At 36.7% G+C, this 27,891-nt stretch overlaps 1 protein-coding gene across 3 annotated transcripts in view; it reads right to left on the bottom strand.

The window, feature by feature from the left end:
- The window catches only part of NDC80 (NDC80 kinetochore complex component), a 51,408-nt gene that overhangs the window by 16,177 nt on the left and 7,340 nt on the right, over window positions 1–27,891 (bottom strand). For 2 of the 3 annotated variants that reach the window (XM_049901624.1, XM_049901623.1), the window contains exons 4-13: window positions 27,346–27,469; window positions 27,088–27,260; window positions 26,132–26,234; window positions 22,243–22,332; window positions 20,132–20,225; window positions 18,709–18,815; window positions 17,871–18,015; window positions 7,035–7,240; window positions 3,787–3,939; window positions 891–980 (exon numbers count right to left, since the gene is read on the bottom strand). In XM_049901624.1, the coding sequence (XP_049757581.1) occupies window positions 891–980; window positions 3,787–3,939; window positions 7,035–7,240; window positions 17,871–18,015; window positions 18,709–18,815; window positions 20,132–20,225; window positions 22,243–22,332; window positions 26,132–26,234; window positions 27,088–27,260; window positions 27,346–27,469 (1,285 nt within the window). Of the gene's footprint in view, window positions 1–890; window positions 981–3,786; window positions 3,940–7,034; window positions 7,241–17,870; window positions 18,016–18,708; window positions 18,816–20,131; window positions 20,226–22,242; window positions 22,333–26,131; window positions 26,235–27,087; window positions 27,261–27,345; window positions 27,470–27,891 lie in introns of those variants that run through there. The other variant, XM_049901625.1, reaches the window with a different exon arrangement.

The following is a 27,891-nucleotide window of genomic DNA, read 5'->3' as shown; positions in this document are numbered from 1 at the left end:
CAAAAAATCACTTGAAAGTTTTTTCACTATCTTACAAGTGAGAAGAGAGGGGCTGGAAAGAATGCTATTTGCTCAAGGTCACACAACCAGTAAATGTCCAGTACTCGAAGCCAGATGTTCTAACTTGCACGACCTTTTCTTTAATACCACCTGCCTTTCAAATTAAAGACTAGAGTTAATGAAGCTATAATCTTAGCTTCTAGTCTATTTTCACATGTATAATTCAGTGACACTGATTGCTCAGGCTGTGCAACCATTAACACCATCCTTTTCAGGATGACATGATTTCATTTCATAGCTTACAACTTGTTAGTCAGAACACAATCGTTTCTGAAGTGCTGACTTATAAGTATTTTCCTTTAATTGTTTCGTGTTATATAAACAATACCCTTGGTGTACATCTGAGAAGTAGCTTTTAACTTTTCTTAATCAGCTATAACAATGTTTAAAGATTATTGAATATAATAATAGTGCTCTCTTCCAGGGATGTTGGCGATATTCTGTTTCCAGGACCTCTGAAGCAGGAACTTTCGGAAAACTAGTTTTGGAAATTAACTTTTGTATGCATCTAGGTTTTTGAATTTCCCTGAATTTAATAACCCAGAATGAAAAACTTTGTAAAAAGAAACCTCTTACTCTATCACAGCTAATTTTAAGGTAGTCACCTCAAATCTGTTTTCTGTTACTTCATCAATGAAATGTGAATCCTAAGATGTTTAAGTTATTTACTGTACTTCAAATATTTCTAAGTCAAGGTCACTGCCAACTCTCATTTTTCATAATTTTATTAAAAAACTCATTCCTTAGCAATCAGAAAACACAAATCACATTTAATTTTTATTTTTTAAAATTCTGATTTTTGTTTTTAATGACTTTGTTTCATTACTTACTTGTTCTAAGGTATCCTCTAAACCCATTTTTTTATTTAGAACTTTATTAATTTCTTCTTCAGTTTGGTTCAGGAGTTCCTTGAGTGGTGCCTATAAAATACGTAATAATGTGGTTTATATATGACACGTGTATTTATAAAATTTCTCTCATGAGGCATCTACACATGGTGATGGGAGAAGCCACTTGTGGTTTAATACATTAGAGAAAAAAGTGAAGCCATGATATTTTTAATATAGACTAATACACCATCAACAAGAAAAACCAACCAACCAAAACCGTGAATTTTTAATACAATTTCTATAACTGCAGAATGTAATCTGCTTTTTTTCTTTTAGAGTTAGGGTTTAGTGTTTGTGTTTAGGTTTAGGGTTAAGGTTTGGTTTAAGTTTTGGGTTAGGGCTATAGTTATGGTTAGTGTTCAGTGTTAGGTTTACTTTAGGTTTAGAGTGTTCATTAATTTAGGTTTAGCATTAGGTTTAAGTTTTAGGTTAGATTTAGGGTTTAGTTTATGTTTAGATGTGAGTTAGATTAGGTTTTGGGTTAGGGTAACATACGTTTAGGTTTGGGTTTAGGGTTAGGGTAAGGTTTAGGTTTAGTAATTTGCTTTCTTTTTTAATTAATACTGGCAAAATTCCAGATTTGCCATTTAAAAATTTAATTTCAACCAATAATTGTTACTTTCTGTAGAGCCTATTTTAGCCTGAGTTCTTAGTTATTCTGGAAATTCATCTCCGTTATTTAAGTTTATTGCAGTATCTTCCTTTCAAAATAATTCATATGTAGGTTGTATTTTTATTCTTTATATCTTAGATGCACAAATTTCTCTTAATCTTTTTCAACTGTTTAGTCCCACGATTCTCTGCTTTTATGTTTATTTTCTGTTTTACTGATTTAATTTCAATACAGTACTTCACTGCTTCCCACTGTTTTTCTTTTTAATTGAGGTGAATACACATTTTAACATGGTTAAACAGAAATGGTTAGGTTTAAATCAATTTAAGATAAAACTAACCATTTTAAAGTATACACTTCAGTGGCATTTAGTACATTTACAATGTTGTACAACCATTACCTCTAGTTCCAACACATCTTCATCACTGCAGAAGAAAACCCCGTATCCCACTATGTTTTAAATAGGCCTTTTGAAGTTTTTAAGGAGTTTTAATTTTGGCCTGCTCATTTTTGAAAGATGCAATGGCTCCTTTAATCTATTTAAGAGCTGATTTTCAACTTTTCTTCAGTTGTATTTGTAACACCTGGGACTGCATGCCATTGATGCTATTTCTATTATTCTATTATCATATAATAGGACAAAAGGCCTGGCAATCTACTTCTGAAAATCAGCCAGTGAAAACCCTATGGATCACAGCATTTCCTTCCATTATGCATGAGGTCAACTCAACTGCTGCTAACAACAACAGATTGTGATGTAAAACTATTTCCAGAGATCACAGAAAGTTTTCTCCTTTTCTAAGCATATGCATTCTTTATATGCTTGGTAACTTCTTTTACTTGACAGCACCTAACAATGCAACAACAAACTCTTCTACAGTGATTTAATGCAGCTAATTATTGTCTTGGAAACCCTGGTGGCATAGTGGTTGCTACGGCTGCTAACCAAAGGGTCAGCAGTTCGAATCCTCCAGGCGCTCCTTGGAAACTCTATGGGGTAGTTCTACTCTGTCCCATAGGGTTGCTATGAGTCAGAATGGACTCTACAGCACTGGGTTTTTTTTTGTTTTTAATCATTATATTGTACCAGACATGTCAAACTACTGAAAGCAGTGGTGAGCAAACTCCATTCATCTATTTTTTGATCTATCTACTGACTTTAAGAACAATTCAGTGAAAGACAAAATGTTTACTAGGTATATTTTTTCTATTGAAAATGAGTCTAACTTTATTTAATTAATGTTCGTTCATCAAAAGACTAATTGCTATGGAAGCAGGAGCTGTATCTGTTTTGAGTTAGTATTTTATCTCCAGCACTTGGCTGGTTTGGTACATAACAGGCACTCAATAAATATTTGTTGAATGAGTGAATGGTTCTCAAGCAAGAAATGCATAGCTTTATGATTTAGGAAAAATCATTATTATTATTTTAGTTGTAAAAATATCATAGCCTTATGACTTAAATCCACAATTTTTAAACTTAAAAACGAAGTATTTTGAAAATTGGCATTTTTGAGGGGGTTATGGAAATACTAAAATCTGTAAATAGTTGAGAAGTTAGAATACAGCATTTTTAAATTTTCTTCCCTGAATTACAACTTTTGCCATATTTCAAAATTAGGCACTGATTTTTCGTCATTGACTGCTAGTATTATTTAATGCTCTATTACATGTCATGCCTTCATGTGTGTCCTTTGCCTAGAGCTCTTTCCCACGGACTGCCCCCATAAATAACTCATCTTTCACGATTTCACCCCAGCGTCACCACCCACCACCTCTATGGAGTCTGTTCTATTAAATGGGAAGAATGACTTTGTTACCGTATCTGTAAAGATTTCTAATAAAGCATGTATATAGCATTTATGTCTTAAGGAGACCTGAGGAGGCCACTAGCAACTTGGGAACAAGTGTCAGGTAATACTTGTCTTTATAATCCTGGTGTCTATCATAGACCCTTATAAAATGTACTATATGTAATCAAATATTTTATTGATAGTTGAATAGATAAGACAGAAAAAACAGGTTTTATAATTTGAAGAGTAAGATACAATTAAGAGAAGATTTCTACTACCAGGAAGAAAAATGATAAAGCTGCAGTGTTTTATTTCTATGTTTAGTCCTGAGCTATGGACACGCTGAGTTGTAAACACCTGCATATAAATATATAAACCAGTCATCAATCATATCATTTAAAAACCTTTTAAAGTATTCATAATTACTTACATAAACTTGAGCCTTATATTTGACAAGGCAGTTGGCACCAGCCTCAGGGTTAAACTTAATTTCAAAGTCATAACCTTTGGAATTCTCAGCCCCCTTAGGGATAAGTTTTAATTTTCTAGCCAGCTTATGATATTCTGCTAACTGTGCTTCAATCTGTAAGGAGAGGACAATAATAAACAAAAGGAAATGTTAAAAAAAGGCCCCATTCCATCCACTTTTCAACTGTCATTTCTGTAATTTTACATGTGATGTGTCCATTTTTCAGTAGCTAAGTTTTTTTTTTAGTAGTATTTTAAAATACACAAATGAAATGGTTTGTTTCTGCTAAATTTGTAGAACAATTTAAACCCTATAATTGGTTAGTAAGCAATATACTATTATTCTTCCATTTACCTGACAAATATTTAGGATTAAGAGTTCATATTGAGGAATTAAAATTTTACTTTTCAAAGTACCAGAGATGATATTAAAAAACTAAACAAACTTTAGTTTTGTCAATGTACAAATCAAAGCATTCCATCTATCCAAAATAAGTGAAATATAATCATTAAAGTAACAAAATATTATTTTAACTGTTTCAATTTCCCACTCACATTACTTCCTTCAAAACTGTTCAAATTACATCATCGGAAAGGCTTTCCCTCTAATATAGTCCCTAAATCTCTTTTTACCCCCTCACTTTTTTCCTGTAATTTTTAGTTCTATTTTTCTTTATAGCACTTATCACTACCCTGACATGCAATTTATTTTCACACTGCTTTCTCCATTTAATATGTATTAGCTTCTCACTGCTGCTACCCATCCTAAAAATAATTTGAACAGAAAAAAAAAAAAATAGTGACAAACGCACACATCTAGAACTTGTCTAAATAATTCACAATTTCAAAAAATGTACCAGACCGCAAAAGCAATACTACCTATATATTTTAGCTTTTTAAAAATTAATCAGGTCATCATTTCATTTTTTATATTGCAGTATAGTAGTTCTCTATAGATGACTAAAGTACATAGGTCTGTTTGTCCTAACTGTCCTAGAATTGTGGGCTTTCTAGGAGTAGTTCTGTTTTCACTATCATTTTATCCAATGAAAGCTGCTTTCACAAGTCCATGCACTTTATTGTGTCTCAATGCAGGACAGCAAATATGTGGCACATCGCTCACTACTCTCTCCTTTCGACAACCAATTCAGACCTGACAACTCTTTCTTGATGAGACTAGATGCAGCCTCATGTCCACCTCAATACAGAACTCCAGAAAACTACTACCCATCAGAGTTAGCATATGGAAAAAAATTAGTTCAGAAAAAAGGTGATGGCTGAAATGTTTGTGCATCTTTTGAACTCCATCACTGTCCTTACGGTCCTTCTTTCCTGACTCCCAGGTATGTAGTACCCTAAGGCTTTGCTCACACTGTCCATTGTCCTTACTCTGGCCCCTCATCAGGACATAGCTCACTGATTTCCCAGGTTTTTTTTCCCTTTCAGTCTGCACCTCCAAATAAAAAATAGTATCCTTTTTAGAATACCTGATTTTAGTCAGTTGAACTCATACTTCACCTAGTCCAGGGACTCCTAACTTTTCCTTTCCCACAAAGTGCTTGAGATAAGATACATTCATTACTATCAATTGAAGTAACTCAGTTTCCTTTTAGGCCTCTTCAGGGGCCTCCGCCTACCCCAAAATGCTGGTGTTTCCGAGAATTCTCTCCTCGTCCTATATATCCTTCCTTGGAGAATTCATCTACTCCTGTGGCTTCAGTCACAATTTACAGATTTTTGAGAAATCTATATTGCAAACCTAATACTTTATGCTGAGGTCCAGACCCATACATACAATAGCCTATTAAGTATTATCACTCGGATGCCTCACAGATACATATCCAACATACCATCCCCATTTCTGCAGTAATTTCTTCCTTCTCCTTTATTCCTGAATGAACGGTACTACTACTTGCCCAGCTGCCCAGGCCAGACACCTAAATATCTACACTGTGACTGCTTCCCCTCTCATTGACCAGGCCTTACTTACTCTACCTCCTAAGGAGTCAGAATCTATCCACTTCTTTCAATCCCCACTAACAATACTGAAATTAAACTTATAATTTCTCCCCAGATTACTGCCATGGATCCTTATCTGACTATCTTGCTCCTTTCCAACCCATTTTTTAAAGTACCAGAATGCGATCTTGTGAATTCTGGTCATGTCGCCTTAAAAAAATTTAAGGTCTTCTTAGAGTTTTCAGGATTAAATCCAAACTTCTAAACACACAAAGGACTCAACCATCTGGTCTGTGTTTCTCTCTCAAGTCTCATCTCTTGCTACTTTCATCCCTTGCTAATAAGCTCCACTCATACAAAAAGCTTACAACTCCAGAATGTGTCAAGCTATTTTCTCTCTCTTCCACCTAATCCTTTTTTTGCTGACCCCCCCACCTTTGCCATGTTAATTCTTCCAGGTAAACGTCACAATTCGGCTCAGGTGTTCTCTCTTCAAGGAAGCCTTCCCTAAAAACCTCATCCATCTCCCCATACCATGCACACCAAGTCTGGGTTAGGTATACTCTGCTTCCTCAGTACGGTTGTAGTAGAGGTCTGATCCTATGGTAGAAATATACATAGTAGACTGTAGGTTTCCTGAGGTGAGAGTCTGTCTTTTTATTTTCTGTATGTCCAGCATGGTAACCGAGCCATAAAACCCATGGCCTTTGAGTGGATTCTGATTCACAGTGACACTACTGGACAGAGTAGAACTGCCCCATAGGGTTTCCAAGGCTGTAAATCTCTACGGAAGCAGACTGCCACATCTTTCTCCTGTGGAGCGGCTGGTGGGCAGCTGAATGCTTAACCACTGAGCCACCAGGGCTCCTTTTAACCGGCCCATACAAAAAACCAAAAACAAATCCACTGTCATTGAGTTGATAGATGTTAAATGTTTCAGTACTGAATAGGTAAATGAAGATGTGACTCTTTGCCTCTTCTACAGAGTAAAAGGAACTGGATTTATGAAAATTACTTTCATAGGCTTAGAGACTTTTTGGTTTATTTCCTGGCTCATAGTTAGAAAATACAGGCTACCTTAAATATGACTGAGGGAAATTAGGGTGTTCCTGAATTAAGTGTTTTAGTCAGTGCTGATCAATTCTAGCTCTTTGGCCAATTTAGTCTATCCACTGCGTTCTTCTTAACTGAGATAGACCTTTACAAATGTCAGCTCTGATGAGTTCCCATTCTGGAAATGGTATGACATACCGTCTCTTTGCCTCTGGCATATTTTAGCTCCTCATTCCACAACTGCTGTTGTTCAGCCTGCAGGTCCTTGGTTAATTTATTAATGGTTTGCTGCAATTCATTTCTTTCATGATTTATTCTCTCAATGTCTGCAACTGAGTACTTCTGGTTATCAACAATATTCTGTAGTCGAGTATTCTCCTGTTTTACTGTTTCACATTCTATTTCTGCAATGGGATAAAAATGAATTCATTGAGGTGGGGCCAATATGGCAGAGTAGTCAGACACTTCCTGTGGTCCCTCTTATAACAAAGACCTGAAAAAACAAGTCAATCAATTATACGTGACGATCTAGGAGCCCTGAACATCAAAGGCAAAGAGGAAGCAGACTGAGTGGAAGGGCCAGGGAGAGATGGTTCAGAAACAGTGAAGAGTTGACAGACCTGTCCCGGGGGGTACCGGTATCCTGCAGGTCAGACTGGCTGGTGCAAGCGGTGGGATAAGCAGTGGCGCTTGGAACGCATTTTCCACGTTGGGAGAGAACGAGTGGCGGAGGGTCCACTCAAGCCTCCAGAACCAGTGAAAAGCAGCACTCAATCCGCAAAAGTACATGTGTCTAACCTACCACGTGGATAAAAAAAACACCCCTTTGGGAGGAACCTCTCTCCCATTTGTTTGTCCCCCACCCCACTCTGTACCAGGTCTGGCCCAGCTTCAGAGACTGCCGTGTCCCCTGGGCTGGAAGTAGGGCTAGTTACACTCCCTGAGCCATTCTCCTGGCCTTGGAGAGGGAATAAAGTAACAAACAGGAAAAAATAACCCGCCAGCTCTCCTAAGCTGGAAACTTGGCAAGAACAGCTCCTTTGCCTAGGGACAGGCATGAGGGGTCCACGGGCTTTGAATGCCTTTCACCCCTGCATAGACCTGCAAAGACCAGTATGGGCCTATTTCAACAGCATAGGCCCCCATCAGCACGGTACAACAGGGTATATGCCTGAAGCCTAACTTCAACTGTATCAACTATATGGTGGAGTAGCAGGTTTGTGACATTTGACACCACTCTGCCCATTAAGCAGGGTCCTCACCCACCCACATCAGGGACCTCAGGACTGGTGGCTCCACCCACGCCACCTGGCTACCTGTGACAGGGTACCAAGAATAAGTGGTACCTCCCAGTCCTTACATCCAACAGCACTGGGTGCCCATAGTCTGGCCACAAAACCCACCCAACTACACATTCTAGGGAACAGGGACACAATTTTCTCCCAGACATTCAGGGGCAGCTGTCAGCCCCCTGCCTTGCTCAGCACATGACCCCCTACTGCAGCCAAATACCTTTGGCTACTTCAATCACTCCTGCCTGTCTAGGACTGTAAGTGAGATCCCGTACCACACACTTGGTGACCAACTTCCTGGACACCTCAGCTGAATCCATACAAGAAAAGTAAATGGATTCCTTGGCTCACATACCTAGTAACGGATCTAATCGCCTGGTGACAGGACATTAGAGCTTCAAAGGTGCCAATACTCAAACTAGCTCGCATGAGCAGCCTATTTGGGCATATCAAAACAAACAAAACAAGAAGCTAAGGCACAGTAAGGAAACATAAAATAAGTAAATAGAATAACTTACTGATGGCTCGGAAATAACAGTCAGTATCAAATCACATAATGAGGCAGACCATGATGACTTTAGCACACTCCCAAAACAATCAAGAAATTTTCCGGAGGAAGAGAACTTCCTGGAATTACCAGAGGTAGAATACAAAAGATTAACATACAGAACTCTGGAAGAGATCAGGTAAAATGCAGAACAAGCCAAGGAATGCAAAGACAAAGCAACAGAGGAACTTAAAAAGATTATAGAAGAGCATGATGACAAATTTAACAGGCTGCAAGAATCCAGTAGAGAGAGAGAGCAAACAAATTCAGAAGATTAACAATAAAATTTCAGAATTATATAACTCAATAGAAAGTCAAAGGAGCAGAATTGAGGCAATGGAAGTCAGAATTAGTGAGACTGAAGATAAAGCACTCGACACCTACTTATTTGAGGAACAATCAGATAAAAGAATTTTAAAAAAATGGAGAAACCCTAAGAATTATGTGGGACTCTAAAAAAAAAATTTTTTTTTTCTATCAAGGAGAATAACTTATGAGTGATTGGAATACCAGAATGGGGGGGGGGGGCGGTAAAAGAAAATACAGAGAGAATTGTTAATAATTTGTTGGCAGAAAACTTCCCTGATATCGTGAAACGTGAGAATGTATCTATCCAAGATGCTCATGGAGCCCCACACAACGTAGATCCCAAAAGAAAGTCACCAAGACATATTATAGTCAAACTTGCCAAAACCAAAGATAAAGAGGGAATTTTAAGAGCAGCTAGGGATAAATGAAAAATCATTTAAAAAGGAGAGTCAATAAGACTAAGCTCAGACTACCCAGCAGAAACCATGCAGTCAAGAAGGTAATGGATGAAATATATAAAGGCTTGAAGGAAAAAAATTGCCAGCTAAGAATTACATATTCAGCAAAACTGTCTCTCAAATATGATGGTAAAATTTTAGGGCATTTTCAGATAAACAGAAGTTTAGGGAATTTGCAAAAACCAAACCAAAATTACAAGAAATACTAAAGGGATTCTTGTGGTTAGAAAATCAATAACATCAGATAACAACCCAAGACTAGAACACAGGACAGAGCAAGCAGATATCAACCCAGATAGGGAAGTCACAAAAATAAATCAAAGCTAAAATACTAAAATAGCAAAAGAGATATCAATATGTTAAAGATGACAACATTAAAACAAAAAAGAGGGACTAAAAAAAGTAGTCGTAGATCTTTCATATGGAGAGGAAGTCAAGGCAATATCAAGAAATAAAAGATTGGTTTAAACTTGGAAAAAGAGGGGTAAATATTAACGTTACCACAAAGGAAACTAACAATGCTACACATCAAAATAGTAAAACAGGAAAAACATACAGATTCAGCAAATACAAAATCAACAACAATGAAAAAGATGAAAAGAAAACACATGAAGAAAAACAACTCAGCACAGAAAATTAAGTGGAGCAAAGAAACAAACACACAAAAAAAGACATCAAAATGACAGCACTGAACTTATAAAAAAAAAAACAAAAAACCTCATACCTGTCAATAATTAGCAAATGGACTAAATGCACCAATAAAGAAACAGAGCAGCAGAATGGATAAAAAAATACAATCTGTCTATATGCTGCCTACAAGATACACACCTTAGACTTAAAGACACAAACAAACTAAACTCAAAGGATAGAAAAGAATATGTCAACCAAACAACAATCAAAAAAGAACAGGAGTGGCAATATTAATTTGTGACAAAATATAGACTTTAAAATACAATCTACCACAAAGGATAAGGAGGGACACTATATAATGATTAAATGGTCAATACACTAGGAGGACATAACCCATAATAAATATTTATGCGCCCAATGGCAAGGCTCCAAAATACATAAAATAAACTTTAACAGCATTGAAAAGAGTGACACACAGCTCCACAATAGTAGTAGGAGACTTCAACACGCCACTTTCAGTGAAGGACAGAACATCCAGAAAGAAGCTCAATAAAGACACAGAAGATCTAAACGCCAATCAACCAACTTGACCTCACAGATATATACAGAACACTCCACCCAACAGCAGCCAAGTATACTTGCTTTTCCAACACACATGGAATGTTCTTCAGAACAGACCATATATTAGGCTATAAAGCAAGACTTAACAGAACTGAAAGCATCTAAATATCACAAAGTATCTTTTCTGGCCATAAAGCCATAAAAGTAGAAATCAGTAACAGAAAAAGCAAGGAAAAAAAATCAAATGCATGGAAAATGAACAACACCTTGCTCAAAAGCTACTGCATTATAGAAGAAATTAAGGACAGAATAAAGAAATTCACAGAATCAAATAAGAATGAAAACACATCCTACCAGAACCTTTGGGACATGGCAAAAGCAGTGCTCAGAGGTCAATTTATAACAATAAATGCACATGTCCAAAAAGAAGAAAGGGCCAAAAATCAAAACATTAGCCCTACAACTTGAACAAATAGAAAAAGAACTGCAAAAGAAGCCATTAGGAGCCAGAAGAAAGCAAATAACAAAAATTACAGCAGAATTAAATGAAATAGAAAAACTGCTAGAGTTAACAAGACCTAAAGCCAGTACGTTGAAAAGATCAACAAGATTGATAAACCACTGGCCAAACTGACAAAAGAAAAATAAGAGAGGAAGCAAATAACCTGAGTAAGAAATGAGATTGGTGGTATCACAACAGACCCAACTCAAATTAGAAGAATCATAACAGGATATTATGAAAAATTGTACTCTAACAAGTTTTAAAACCTAGAGGAAATGGACAAACTTGTACCTAAACTAACACAAACAGAGGTAGAACAACTAAATAAACCTATAACAAAAGAAGAGATTGAAAAGGTAATTGAAAAACTCCCAACAAAAAAAAGCCCTGGCCCTGATGGCTTCACTGGAGAATTCTACCAAATTTGCAGAGAAGAGTTAACACCACAACCGCTAAAGCTATTTCAGAGCATAAAAAAGGATGGAATACTTCCAAACTCATTCTATGGAGCCAGCATAATTCTGATACCAAAACCAGGTAAAGAAACCACAAAGAAAATTACAATCAATGTCCCTCACGAACACAGACGCAAAAATCCTTGACAAAATTCTAGCCAATAGAATTCAACAACGTATCAAAAAAATAATTCACCATCATCAAGTGGGATTCACACCAGGTATGCAGGGATGGTTCAACATTAGAAAAACAATCAGTGTAATCCATCACATAAATAAAACAAAAGATAAGAACCATGACAGCTTACCAATTGATGCAGAAAAGGCATTTGACAAAGTCCAACACCCATTCATGATAAAAACTCTCAGCAAAATAGGAAGAGAAGGGAAATTCCTGAGCATAATAAAGGGCAATTTACACAAATTTTAACAGCCAAAATCATCCTAAATGTAGAGAGTCTGAAAGCTTTCTCCTTGAGAACGGGAACCAGACAAGGATGCCCTTTATGACCACTCTTATTCAACATTGTGCTGGAGGTCCTACCCAGAGCAATTAGGCTAGAAAAAGAAATAAAGGGCATTCATATTGGTAAGGAAGAAGTATATCTATTTGCTGATGATATGATCTTACACCAGAAAATCCCAAAGAATTCACAAGAAGACTACTGAAAGTAATAGAAGATTTCAGCAAAGTATCAGGATACAAGATAAACACACAAACATCAGTTGGATTCCTCTACAGCAACAAAGAGAACATCGAAGAGGAAATCAACAAATCAATACCATTTACGATAATCCCCAAGAAGATAAAATACTTAGGAATAAATCTAATCAGAGATGTAAAAGACCTATACACAGGAAACTTCAAGACGCCACTGCAAGAAACCAAAAGAGACCTACCTAAGTGGAAAAGCACACCTTGCTCATGCATAGGAAGACTTAACATTGTAAAAATATCTATTCCACCCAAAGTGATCTACAGATACAATGCAATCCCAATCCAAATTCCAATGGCAGTTTTTAATGAGATGGAGAAACAATCACCAACTTCATATGGAAAGGGAAGAGGCCCCGGATAAGTAAAGCATTACTGAAGAACAAAGTGGGAGGCCTCATACTACCTGATTTTAGAACCTATCATACCACCACGGTAGCCAAAACAGCCTGGTACTGGTACAAAAACAGATATATAGACCAATGGAACAGAACTGAGAATCCAGATGTAAATTCATCAACCTATGAGTAGTTGTGAATATCAAAGACCACAGCCTTCAGTATGGATCGCATCTCAACATAAAGAAAACAAAAATCCTCACAACTGGACCAATGAGCAACATCATGATAAATGGAGAAAAGATTGACGTTGTCAAGGATTTCATTTTACTTGGATCCACAATCAACAGCCATGGAAGCAGCAGTCAAGAAATCAAAAGACACATTGCACTGGGTAAATCTGCTGCAAAGGACCTCTTTAAAGTGTTGAAGAGCAAAGATGTCACCTTGAAGACTACGGTGCACCTGACCCAAGCCCTGGTATTTTCAATCACATCATATGCGTGTGAAAGCTGGACAATGAATAAGGAAGACTGAAGAATTGATGCCTTTGAATTGTGATGTTGGCAAAGAATATTGAATATACCATGGACAGCCAGAAGAACGAATAAATCTATCTTGGAAGAAGTACAACCAGAATGTTCCTCAGAAGCAAGGATGGCAAGACTGCGTCTTACATACTTTGGACATGTTGTCAGGAGGGATCAGTCTTTGGAGAAGGACATCATGCTTGGCAAAGTACAGGGTCAGCAGAAAAGAGGAAGACCCTCAACGAGGTGGATTGACACAGTGGCTGCAACCGTAAGCTCAAGCATAACAACAATTGTAAGGATGGCGCAGGACTGGGCAGTGTTTTGTTCTGTTGTGCCTAGGGTTGGTATGAGTTGGATCCGTCTCGACGGCACCTAACAACAACAACATAAGTAGCTGACATTTGACAAAGGACCAAAGTCCGTTAATTGGGGAAAAGATAGTCTCTTTAACAAACAGTGCTGGCATAACTAGATATCAGCCTGCAAAAAAAGGAAATGAGACCCATACCTCACACCATGCACAAAAACTAACTCAAAATGGATCAAAGACCTAAATATAAAACCAAAAACGATAAAGATCGTGAAAGAAAAAATAGGGACAATGCTAGGAGCCCTAATATATGGCATAAACAGAATACAAAGCATTACTAACAATGCACAAACACCAGAAGAGAAACTAGGTCACTGAGAGCTCCTAAAAACCACTTACACTCACGCAAAGACTTCAACAAAAGAGTAAAACGACAATCTACAGGCTGGGAGAAAATTTTTGGCCAAGTCAAATCCAATCAGTGTCTAATCTTCAAAATCTACAAGATACTGCAAAACCTCAACAACAAAAAGACAAATAACTCAGTTAAAAAAATGGGGCAAAGGATATGAACAGGCACTTCACCAAAGAAGACATTCAGGCGACTAACAGATACATGAGGAAATGCTCAGAATCATTAACCACTGGAGAAATACAAATGAAAACCACAATGAGACAGCATCTCACCCCAATAAGGCCAGCATTAATCCAAAAAACACAAAATAATAAATGTTGGAGAAGTTGTAGAGAGACTAGAATACTTATACACTGCTGCTGGGAGTGTAAAATGGTACAACCACTTTGGAAATGGATTGGGTGCTTCCTTAAAAAGCTAGGAAAAAAAAAAAAATACAATTCAGCAATTCCACTCCTTGGAATATATCCTGGAGAAATAAGAGCCCTCACACGAGCAGAGGTATGCACACCCACGTTAACTGCAGCACTGTTCACAATAACAAAAAGAAACAACCTAGATGACCATCAACAGATGAATGGATAAACAAATTATGGTATATTTACACAATGGAATACTATGCAAAGATAAAGAACAACGATAAGTCCGTGAAACATCTCGTAACGTGGAGGAATCTGGAAGGCCTTATGCTGAGTGAAATTAGTCAGCTGCAAAAGGACAAATATTATATGAGACCACTATTATAAGAACTGAAGAAAAGGTTTAAACCCAGAAGAAAACATTCTTTGATGGTTATGAGGGTGGGGAAGGAGGGAGAGGGGTATTCACTAACTAGATAGTAGACAAGAATTATCTTAGGTCAGGGGAAGGACAACACACAATACTGGGAAGTCAGCATAACTGGACTAAACCAAAAGCTAAGAAGTTTCCTGAAAACAACCAAACACTTTGAGGGACAGAGTAGCAGGGGTGGGGGTCTGGGGACCATGGTTTCAGGGCACATCTAGGTCAACTGGCATAACAAAATTTATTAAGAAAATGTCCTGCATCCCACTTTAAAGAGTGGCATCTGGGGTCTTAAAAGCTGGCAAGCGGCCATCTAAGAGGCATCAATTTGATTTGTCCAACCCACCTGGAGCAAAGGAGAATGAAGAACAGCAAAGATACAAGGAAAATATTACCCCAAGAGACAGAAAGGGCCACATAAAACCAGAGACTCCATCAGCCTGAGACCAGAGCTAGACGGTGCCAAGCTACCACCAATGACCGTCTTGATACAGAACACAATAGAGTCCCTGATGGAGCAGGTGAAAACTGGGGTGCAGAACTCAAATTCCAGTAAAAAGACCAGACTTAACGGTCTAACTGAGAGTGGAGGGATCCCAGAAGACATGGCCCCTGGACTCTGTTAGCCCCAAACTAAAATCATTCCTGAAGCCAACTCTTCAGACAAAGATTAGACCGGACTGTAAGACATAAAATGATACTTGTGAAGAGTGTGCTTATTAGCTCAAGTAGATATGCTCATCAGAGATTATTCTTATTTCACTGAGATTTTCAGTGGTTTCATGCGATATTAAGTAGCCACAGTGGTTGGGCTCTTGCTTTGCCTATTTACCAAAATCTGACATGAAGAATGACTATACTGTACTAAGAGAATATAGTACATACAAACAGTAATGGTTATATGGAACAGTAGTTCTTCTACTACCTAATGTCGTTCAGAAAAGACTTTCAGCATTCATGATCCACAGCGGCTTACATTGCCTTTCTGGCTGATGAAGGCTCTCTTAACTCTTCTGTGGCAGTTTGCAAACTGAGGAGACTGATGAAAATAAGATGGCAACTGAAAAACGTGTATGTAGAAACCTTGTAATGAAGCTAAACAATTTTTATAATTTATTAATTGTCTAAATCTGCAAAAGCTGAATTAGTACAGATAAACTATTATATCTGAGAGTTATAGGAAACATTAGCCAAATATCTGCAAAGGGGAATAATTATCAAATTTAAAATATTTGGGGTTATATAGAACAGTGCTTTCCAACCTTCTGTGACTCATGGTTTACATAGAACATGATAGTATTTTTACAACAGGCTGGGATGAATGGATGAAGATGCTCATGACCAAAGGGGCTAAGATAATCATCCTGAGGGCTGAGGGAATTAATATCTTAGCACTGTTATAATCCACCTGCATCATAATAGTTGGAAATCTCCTAGTTGGAGCTTAAAATAATGGTTGGTTTAAGAAGATCTTTTGCATTTTTACAAGAATGTGTAAAAAAATAAATAAATAAAGTACAACATATAGAGAGGTTAAATATGTATCGTTCACTTTTGGCCACAATGGTTTTAAATAATCAAGAAAGTTAAAATACTTATAGAATAAAAAGATCTTGGTTTGGCAGTTATCAAATGAATGTCTCAAACTAAATCACTCTAGAGTGGCAAATGACTGCTGAACTATTTCCTCAACAAAACCCACTCAGTTTGCTACTATTGGAAAAAAATCCTGATCAAGTAGGAAGTATGATAACACTCTTGATTAAATATCAGTAAGAAAAATAATTACAGTATCAATATCGGAAAGTACTGATTTAATTGCATTATAAACATTGCTATAATAAAAACCAGTGTAAAGCTCCTTCCCATCATGGAGAATACAGGACCAAATTAGGGGCCAAGTGAAAAATATTTAAAAAGTTGGCTGAGAGCATATCCAATATATAGAAAATCAGGGGTATCTGGAAAAAAAATAATAAAGTGACTCAGAAATACCCTGGGTTACTAGCCTCGTTTTGACAGAAGATCAATACTCCATAGACTAAGGGTCAAAGTCAAATATCCTAAGGACCATCTACATAGCTCCTACCTGGGACAGATGCAGTGTGTAGAATCCTAAAAGAATAAACATAGAAGCAGGCAAAGACGTGGGATAGCAATACGGTAGTCCATACTGTTATCTGTCTTTTAACCCACAATCCAAAGACTCTGTGATTGTAGATACCTTCCTCTGTCCTCCTGGCACCTTAGAAATGTTAACCAATTGTGTGTGACACATTGTTCTTCAGAGTTTTATGATTAAGATCAATAGCATTTTTATGAAAACAAGATTAGGAACACAAGTTATAGACAGGCATTCTTTAGTTGGGCTTTTGCTCCCCAAGAATTGTATGGTACTTGCAGCTTTTTATCTTATTTTCAATCAGCTTAAGCTAATGAGTTGCTTAGTAGGTGGTGCTGGAGGATAGAGCTGACTGAGGCAGGCAGAGATCAAGAACATGGCTTATTAATTAAAATGTGAAATAGAATACATATTATATCCAGGAAGCATATGTTATGTTCCAAGTGCTTGACAACATGTTAGAAGGTATGGTGGGATGAATAATGAATAAGCATCCAAAGATATCAAGTCCTAATGCCTGGAACTTGTAACTATTACTTTATTTGGAAAAAGGCTCTTTGTAGATGTGATTAAGTGTCCTGAGATTATTAGATTACCCTGGATCATCTGGGTGGGCCCTAAATGCCATTAAAACTGTCCTAAAAGATAGAGGCAGAGGGAAATTTCACAAAGATAGGAGAAAGAGACACACAGAGAAGGTGACGTGAAAACGGAGATAGACACTAGAATGATGTGGCCACAAGCCCGGGAATGCCATCAGCCACCAGAAGGCAGAAGAGGCAAGGAACAGATTCTCCTCTAGAGCCCCCAGTGGGAGTGTGGTCTTGCTGGATTCCAGACTTCTAGCTTCCAGAACTGTGAGAGAATAAATTTTTGTTGTTTTAAGCCATCAAGCTTGCAGTGATTTGTTACAAAGCCACAGGAAACTACAACAGAAGACAACGAAAATGTGAGTGCCTGAGGGAAAAAGGGTGTGGATGACAAACCTGTCTCTATATGTGACAAATCCCAGACACCTCATATCTCAGTCTGAACGATCTTTTAGTGTTAGATGTGCTTACCTACTCTAGCAATGTCTTCATCAAGACCATTCAATTTCTGGTCAAGAATGGCTGAGTGAGACTCCAAATTGCTCATGTATGCCTGATACTTTTGAACATCTGCTTGCAAGGAACCTTTCAGTTTCCTCAATGACTCTAGACGATTCTTTAAGAGAAAAGAATATTAAATTAGTTTCTTTCATCAATAATCACTCCATATTTTGTCTGCAAGTAAAGCAGTATTGTTTAAATTCATCTTAGAGAAAGGTCAATTACAGTTTTCCTTTCATTTTTAGAAAGAGTCAAAAGAACAAAAGGGGACTTAAACCAACAGCCAGGGTAGAAAAGCACATTTTTCCATCTGATGTTTTACAGAACAGTCTGGGTGCTTTGGTAACATAACACACAAAATAAAATTAGACATACGGCTATTACCATTTAGCTTTCAGAAAGCCCTCAGGACACCATATATTATATAAACCCGTTTATTACCATTCCTTTTTCACTAACTACAAAACTCAGGGTCTCTTGTGAATAATACTCCCTGAAGGTATATAACATGGGTACCTTGTACAAAAGATACTTTTGGTCTTATGTAAAGAGGTGAGAATCTTTCATCATATTCTCAGTACCATTAGTCTAAGACTGAGAGACCACAAGGGAAAACAAAGCTCCACAAATACCAAACATGTTTTCATAGGGAGTTCTGCCCTATGTAAAATAATTTAATTTTTTAAAAATACTTGTTAATCTTTTTTTTTCCCCAGTAAAAAAATCGTTGGTATTCTCTGAGGAGGCCCACAAATCTAAAAGAGCCCCCGAATGTATATGCCTATTGAAGACAAGCATGTTTACTAACCGGTTCTTTTTCTCTCTCGCGCTCCAATCTTGCAATCTGCTCATTCAGCGCTTTGTTTTTGGCTGCTAATGATTCCAACTTGGAAGCATCCACATTAAACAAATCCTCTGGAGACAAAACCAGAAGGCCTTACTTCAAATCTGCCCGGAACGTTCTTCCCCAGGGTTTCGCCATTGCTTGCCCCCTCACTTCCTTACATTCTACCCTCAGTAAAACAGCAAAGCCTTCTCTTCATGCCACTGCACTCTCCATACCCTCTACCCTGCTTTATTTTTCTCCATAGCACTTACCATCATTTGACTTACAGTTATTCATTCCGATTACTGTCTTTCTGTCTACGAAAATGTAAGTTCACAAGGGCAGGGATTCTTATCTTTTATTCATGACTGTATACTCAGTGACTAAATGGTGGCTAGCACACAGTAGGTAAACAAACAGTTGTTTGAAATAATGAATGCAATTTGTATGCTTAATTATATACAGAAATACTAAATAACTTACTAGATACTTTCTGTATGAGGTCAATTACCAATATTTCTCTTTGGGAACAAAACAAAACAAAACACCCCCCCATTTACCATGCTCCCTTTCCCATGTGGACAAATTGAAATTGTTCCGGTTATTCTTCAGGAAGGTTATCCTTCCAGAGGGAACATATAGGTAAGCTTTCACCTTTTGTGCTAATAGTGGCAAGATGATATTCTCCTCTTTTGCCTCTCCTTTACCTACCACCCTGGCATTTTATACACAAGGCTATTGCAGTTGAACATTTTAGGATTATCCAGTAAATACCGAATGCCACTATAGTTGAATGAAATAAATAATTTCCTTATTCAGACCATTAACTTTCTGCTACAAATTTTGAGAGATTTTAGGTCTTTTGACAAACTGGGGCTTTAAATTAACAATAATAAAGCAAGGCTATCACAAGGATATTATTCTTCAAGAGAAATAATATTTGCAGGTTATCTTCTGGGAAACCCTGGTGGCGTCGGCAGTTCCAATCCGCCAGGTGCTCCTTGGAAACTCTATGGGGCAGTTCTACTCTGTCCTATAGGGTCGCTATGAGTCGGAATCAACTCGATGGCACTGGGCTTGGTTTTGGCTTTTGATTATCTTCTGTGCTCCTGGTAGTGTCCAGTACTTTACATACATTACCATCTAATCTTGTAAAACTTTGTTAGCCAGGTTATATAGCTTGTTAAGGTCACATAGCCAGTAAGGGGTTATGCCTCAGCATTCTTTCTGCTTATTACTTCTTGCCACCAAAGAAACTATGAGGATAAAAATCAGCAGTCATCAAAATGCATTTAAAGTAAACCGGTTATATAAACACAGGGTAGGTTAAAATAAACTACAACTCCAGAAAAAGAATTAATTTAAATGACCAAAAGCAAACACACCAGGGAGGAAGAACACTTACTAAGCTTTGACTGCAACTCCGTGTTCATCTCTTCGAAGCTGTCTGCACCAGTCATAAAACTCTCATAGCATTTTATGGTGTAGTCCAAAAACAACTAATAGGGTTAAGCAGATTTTAAAAGCAAAGTTATAATTTTTCTGTTTAATTTGTTTTGCTTTTTAAGCGAAAATTTAAATTTGAATTAAATGAATAAACATCAAGAATACTAAGTTATGATACTGAAGAGTTAGAAGTGAAAATACAAATCTAGGGTATATCATTAATTATATGGAATAGACTCTCAGAGTACCCCACTACTTCTAATATGAATAATGAGGATAAAACTAATACTTAAATTTAGATAAAGATGATATATAATAGGTTATCATACCTGTGGAATTTTGGTAAGGTTAAACAAAGAAGCTCATTAATAAATATAATTACACATAAAGTATACAAGCAATCACTTTTAGGAATAATCCACCTTGAGAAAAATACAAGTGTTTTGCTGATCATCTAATTGACAAAATCCAGTCATCAAAACCAGAATGTAATTAATCAAGGTTGCAATTACATTGTAACTTCAGTCTAAAAAGTGGCATGATAAGTGGAGATCTAAACAGAGTATTAGAATTTATTAGCATTTCTCTAGGAGGAAGTACGACATTATGCTTTGCAGACATGAGGCATTTGGGTCACTGCGGATACATACTTTATTAGGAGGCCAGTGATGGCTGATCTGAATTTTCCATAGCCTGGATGAAGTACCTACCCCAGTGTAAATATCCCTAAAGACAAACCTATTCCCTTTGCACTGACGGTCTGCTTACTCAGCAGCCTCCTTATGGCTTAGTTGACACGGAAGGGGTACTGTGAATAGGCATTATGAGTATTTCTGTAACTGGGAAGGTGTACCACTTATGGTAAATTAATAACTCTTCTACTTCACAGATCAATGTCAGGTGAATCTGGTAAGAATGAATCTGTTTCCTTAATAATCTTGGTAAATTCTCATTTTACAGATTAAAAAAAAAAAAAGAGTTTCTGGATCCACAAAACTGAGGATTAGAATTTTACCATAGTGAAGCTAGATACTCTGATAACCCTCTTTAATTAAAAACAGCACTTTATAGTTTCCAAAGTGCTGCTTCTATATATTGTTATTTAAAATAATAGCTAAAGTAGCAAGAACAGCTTCTATCGGTTTTGCTTTCAGGATAAATGTCAAGAAATTTAATACTCAATAGGTGTTCTTATAACTGTACTTGGGTGAAAACTTAGGCGCGACTAAATTTAGGCCGGTATACACACTGTAACAGGGGTGGAGAATTCTTTCAAGGGTAGGATCAAAGGCTGTCTAGCAGCCTCTCCAGCAGGGATAATTCCTGAAGTGGTAAAGGGGCATGTTTATTCCTTTTTTTTTTTTTAAAAAAAAAAAAAACCATGATATTATGCCAATTAGTTGGTATGTCTTTGAACTATTTCCCAGGCAGGCAGTAATAAAGTATGAGGCTGAATTTATTTACACTTCCCTTTTGTGACAAATGTACCAGAGTTAAGGGTAAGGTTAAAATTAGAGTAAAGGACAGTTTTTTTTTTTTTTAGGAGTGTTCCTGGTGGTTGGTCTTTTATGTATACAAGGGGATGTTAATGTACAACCTCAACATTTTAAATCTACTTTTTTGGATTCGCTGTTTTGCTCCATCTGGATATTTATATTTGAGTGTTTCAGGAAATAGGGTGAGGTTAGTTACACAGTTTAGGCTTCCATAAAGCTTGGTGTGGAACCAATTCAGACTGCCTGTTTTTTTCGACCTCAACTACTTTAGGAAGTGGTAATGCTGACTACAGTGGCACTATGCCTAACTACAACAACATGTTACAATTTAATTCCAACCTCGCATTTTTACTTAGGTAACATTTTCAAATTTCTGTTCCTAGTTATTTAGGAAACTACAGTGTGACTCTAACACTAGAGCCATTGATTAATATTTGTAAAAATAAATTTCAGTAGCCTTCTCAGAGAGCAAAAAGACAAGCTCTACAAAAGGATGTATATTAATAGTGACACATTTGATTACTTAATAATATTAAGACAACTCCTTACTATAGTTTGTGATGAAGTATGGTACCTTATTATGCATAATTCCATCTTCAGTTTCTTCTCCCCAAGGCTGTCCATCATCAAATGAAGGCGAGCTTTCTTTCATGGCAGTGTATAACTAATTAGTACACAAGTAACACATGAAGCTGATCTTTAGCTCTAAAACACATAGCTTTCATGTTCTGTCAAATTGTTCATGTTATTTTTAGAAGCATTTACATTATTGCATGACTAAAATTGTCTTCTGAGAGTTATACTGATCCTGTTGATATTTTGGTAAATAAATCCTATACAATTAAGAATGGATGGATTCCATATTTACTTCTGTTCTAAAGAGAAAAACATGCTGACTTTTATGCTGCTATTAACCCAAGCAGAGCAGATATACACATTTTAGTCCAATTCTAACAGAGAATCCAAAACGGAATTATCACATAAAAGGTGAACGAATAACAATCATTTCTTTTATGTGAACTAAATTTTGGGGCTCAAATTTTATCAACTGACTTCTTCGATATGTACAAATGTAAATTTGGACCAAATGTTATTATATAAAATCTTCCAAAAATACTGCAGGTACTTGTTTAAGCTTGAAAGTGGTAACAGATGATACGCTACCATAAAACATTCAGATAGTTCTTGTAACGGACAAGTTAAAAGGAAAATGGTTAAAGGTTTTTTTAAGGAACAGAAGTCTCATTTTGGAACACCTGTTTTTTAAACTTATTTTAAAAAATATCTTTCAAACATGAAAAAAATTTAGAAAATTCAAACAAAATTGCTATAAAGTGTAAAGATATAAGTGTGTATCTAGTAAGATGAACCCTAAGCTTCTAAGAAAAGGGCTATGCATTAAAAAAAAAATGTACATAAAAGAAGAATGTGGTTTCTGTGAAAACATTTAATTGAATTTTCTTATCCTGGGTCTCATATCTGGGATTCATGAGGGAGGACACTGTCCTTAGTCCAGGGCTGCTTGCCCTCCAGCACTTTTCTATTCCAAAGCCACTCATGGGACTTTCCATACACCCAGGGTGAATGCAGGGAAGCTCCATTATCCTCTACCTGTCCCTCCCTTGATAGAGCCAGAGGTGACAGTCAGATTTAATTAAGTCTGAATAACACAGGGTACAGCCCAAGATGAAGAACAGAATCCTCTACCTTGTCATCAGGGTAGATGAAGACAGAATTTCTATTGCCTTGTCAAAGGTCCTTATAAAAATTCAGTGCTCTGTAAGGTTCGAGGAGAACTTTACACAAGGACAAACAGATTTGAAGGAGTTACTGAAAAGACTCTACTACAAGTATTGGGAAGGTCTTCCGAACTTAGAAGATTTGGTCAAAATAGTTTCAACTTGAAGTTGTACAGAGATAAATAGAAACATGGATTTGAGTAATCCTTTTTTAGCTAAAGGTGCCATTTTCCACTATAATACCACATTAAGAGGAAAACACAATAATCTCAATAGATCAGGCAAAAGCATATGATAATCTTCAATAATTACTCTTGATTAAAAATTTCAGGTAAACTTCAACATGAAAAACATTGTCTTCTATCTGAACATATGATAACTAGCTGATAAAACAGAAAGTATTTCATTTGATAACAGTGGTAATAAAAATCAACTGAGAACAGTCATAATAATAAAGTAATTCAATAAGGGTAGTAAACACAAAAATAACAACAAAAAAGGCCTGTTCATAATACTAACAAAATACATGGAATGAAGAGCTAACATAATAGAAAATATGCAGCCTGACATCAAAGAAAACTACATTTCACTGAAAGAAGAAAAGAGACATGAATAAATGAGAAGACTAAATATTGTCAAGGTGGCAATTTTCCCCGAACAAATTCAATGTGATACCAAAAACCAAAAAAACAAAACAAACAAACAAAACCCCTACAAGCTATCTTTTGGAATTTGGAAAACAATTTAAAGTGTGAGAATAACCAGGAAAATTATGAAAAACATTATAAACCTTCCTCTACTAGATAAAAATCTATTATAAAGCTACAGGAACAGAATGGTCACAATGCAGGAACAGAACATACCAGTAACAACTCAAAACTGTGGAAAAAAGATGAGGATTAAATAAATAGTACTGAGTCTTTCTCCTCCTTACACCAAGATAAATTTCAGATGGATCAAGATTTAAACACACACAAAGAAGGCATAAAAATACTAGGTAAAAAAAAAAAAATGGGAATTTTTTTTTCCTGAGAATCAGGGAGCAAAGGAGGCCTTCCTAAGTGTGCCTAAATTTCCAGGATAATGTTACGTGGGAAAGACAATTAGAACAAGAAACTTCAGTCTCCTACTGTTTCTTACATTGCTATAGCGTTCGGCAAACAATCTCGAGCAAATCAAGATAGCAAGGAGGGGATTTCAATGCAGATAGAGGACTTAGAGTCTTTTCAAGAGGTCCCTCCCCAACAGAAGCCATGGCAGCTGGTCCACAAGCTCCTGTATCACTGTGGAAATGTTATCTCCCAACTACATAACAATGACATAAGCTGTTCAGGCAAAAATCTGTGACAACAGGGGTGTGAGATGGTGAGAGCAGAGTACTCAATTACCATCGGCATCACTAGGGAGAGACAAATTGAATGCATGAATGTTATAAAGTCCAATAGAACCTAGTTTCATTAATGGACTATGGTATTGGATTTCTACTCCTATCTTGACAACTGGAGATAGTGAACGTACTAGCATGGCTCCTGGATCAAAGTCCACCCACCAGTACCCAGTACCTGCTCATATTTAGTTAAGGGCTTGCTGATGGCCAAGAGAATGTTGGGGAGACAGTATCAGTTTTAAAGATTCCAGCACTAAGTGAGACAGAAAATTTAGAAGCAGTGAAAGGAAAAGGCTACGCTAAAGTAGATAGATAAACTCAACATTTCTGAACAGTCAAAAAACAGGACATACAATCAAAAGGAAAAACAGGGAAAGTATTTGCAGCATATATGCAGGGGCTAATTTCTCTAACTTAAACATCTTTGACTTATAAAACATTGCTCTTGCGAATCAGTAAGAAAAAAGAAAAATGGCGAAAAACATGAACAGGCAGTTATAATAAACGTGAAAAAATGTTCAAATTTAAAAACAAACAAAAAATGCAAATGTGAAAAAATCAGCTCTTGTTTTTTGCTTGCCACATTGTCCGCTATTAAAAACATTAATATGCTTAATATATAACAACCTCAATATATAAGGGTCCAAATTAATAGGCAAAAACAAATAATCCAAAGCTCAATTATATATATATGCACACACACATATATATAATATATAAAAAATTAAAACCATCTATTTTTCACCTCCCAGTTGGTAAAGATCTTAAAACAATAATGCCTGTGGTGTGGGAAATGGGCAGGTGCATACACTGCTGAGGAGCTTTTAATTTGTAAGAGTTTTCTGGAGAGAAATTTGTCAGTATGTATCAAAAGCTTAAAAAAAAAATACATATTTTGTGCAGAAATAACATACCTTTAAAACCTATAGCCCAAAGAAATGTCATCAGTTGTTGTTTCCGGGCTGCAAGATTATAGGTGTATTACTTCTTGGGTGTAATTTTCTGTATTTTCCAAAACTTCTTCAATGAATATAGATTTTAATTGGGGGGGAACCTAATGACTGTCATGAGGAGAAAATAATAAATCTTCTATTTTTTTGAGTTGTAAACCCTCATGAAAACGAATGATCTCCTTGCAGATATGTATACTTCCTTCCCCTCACCTATGCTATCATGTGTTTCAGTCTGAAGAACTTAGAAAATCAAATGTACTTTGAAAAAACTCTGAAGCAGACTTTGAGATAACTGGCAAAAGCAGAATTGGGAAGAGAAACTGAAAATCTTTTTGACAAAAAAATCTTTCTCATATATACACTTGAAAATGACAAATCAAATACCTTGATGCAGTCTATCAGCCAAACCAAGGCTGCCACAATGTGAGGCCATGTATGAGGGGCCCCCACTGTATACATGGAGCTTTTAGATAATGCAAAAGGATACCTGCAAAAAATGAGAAAAGATAAGCTTACTTAATATGTTAATCTAGTAAAAATAAGGTAATCAAGAAGTCACATTAAAAAAATTTGGCATATACATTCACAGTCTTGACATACTTAGAAGTTATTTGTTGAGATCTGTCTTTAGTAATCTTACTCTCGAATAATTTTGCTTATTCTTTGGTGTCTTCATTACAGATTGTTCTACATCTAGCCCTCCTAAAACTGCAGAACTTGATTAACAAATAAGTACTGGACTTCTTTCCTAAAAGATCTTTTGTTCCTTTGAATTCAATGTACTCTAAGTTCAGTAAACCACAGGTATGCACTCCTCATCCCCAAATCCATTCCTATTCCTGTGTTTACTCAACAGCAAAATCCTCTAAAAACCAAGCTAAAATTTCTGAAGCCCTTTTTGACTTCATCTCACCCCATTTTCACTACGCCTTCAATCCTGTCTTTCCCACTTCTGTAAAAATTCTGGTATCCAGTCCATCTTTTCTATTTCTCCTGTCACTTAAGCAGTTCAGGGCCTTATATCACTTGTGGTTTTATAACAACCTGAAAAGAGTAAATTGTTTGCCTTTTTAGTTTACTTGGAGCCCTGCTGGCACAGTGGTTAAGAACTATGGCTGGTAACCAAAAGGTCGGCAGTTCGGATCTACCAGCCACTCCTTGGAAACCCTATGGGGCAGTTCTACTCTGTCCTACAGGGTCGCTATGAGTCAGAATTGACTTGATGGCAACGAGTTTGATTTTAGTTTAATTTAGCCTACGTATTGTGCCCACAGTGACCCTCTTAAAGCATGTTATTATTATTCCAATAGTCTCTCTAATGAGAAATATAACATACAAACCCAAGATCCTTAAAGATTCTTGGAACCTCTTCCTCAAATTTTGTATCAGGAAGTTCATAGGAAGGGCACAGGAAGCCATACAGAAAAGTGAAGATCTTTAGGAAGTCTTTAACAGATGGTGCTTGGAGAGATTTCATGGATATACTGTAAGCATAACCATTTTCTGTAAGAAACTATAATAATCTTTATGAAACATGATATTTCATAATAGAAAAATTATTGAAAATACCTAAGAGAACATTCACAATTACAAAATACCTCACAGAGTTGACGAATACACTGCTGAATAAACGCTTTGTCATTTAGTGGTCTTGGGTCCTTGATTTTTTCAGAACTGGAAAATATGCCAAACTGACTGTTCCGGGATCCAGTTCCACTAGTTCTGGAAATGTATTTTTAAAAAAGTCAATTAAAACGAATCCTTCTGTGGTCAAATCTAAATTATATATTATATCTTAACATTAGCATCAAACAAGGAAGTTCAATTCTTTAATTTGTATTTAACTAAACAAAATTCTCTCATCCAAAGCAGAGAAAAAGAACATGTTGAAGGATAAAGCATGACATTATGGCAGTTAAATAACTGAGATGTGAGGGAGAATAAACACGCATTCCTGGAGCTCTGCATTAGCAGCACATACACTGCCCTCTAAGAACATAACTTCCAGTCCAGTCTCAGAATGCGGGTATCAGTGCACAGCCCAAGCCCTCTGCACCACCGGCTCTCCAGTCTAGTCAGTCACCTAGGTCCTTTCACCATCCTAGTCATCCCTCCGTGACTACTCTCTCTCTCACCCCCAACTC

The sequence above is a fragment of the Elephas maximus genome, chromosome 11 (genome assembly GCF_024166365.1).
Source record: "Elephas maximus indicus isolate mEleMax1 chromosome 11, mEleMax1 primary haplotype, whole genome shotgun sequence".
Taxonomy (NCBI): Eukaryota; Metazoa; Chordata; class Mammalia; order Proboscidea; family Elephantidae; genus Elephas; species Elephas maximus.
Note: the sequence above shows the minus strand (reverse complement) of the source record. Positions and strands in the feature narration are given on the sequence as shown.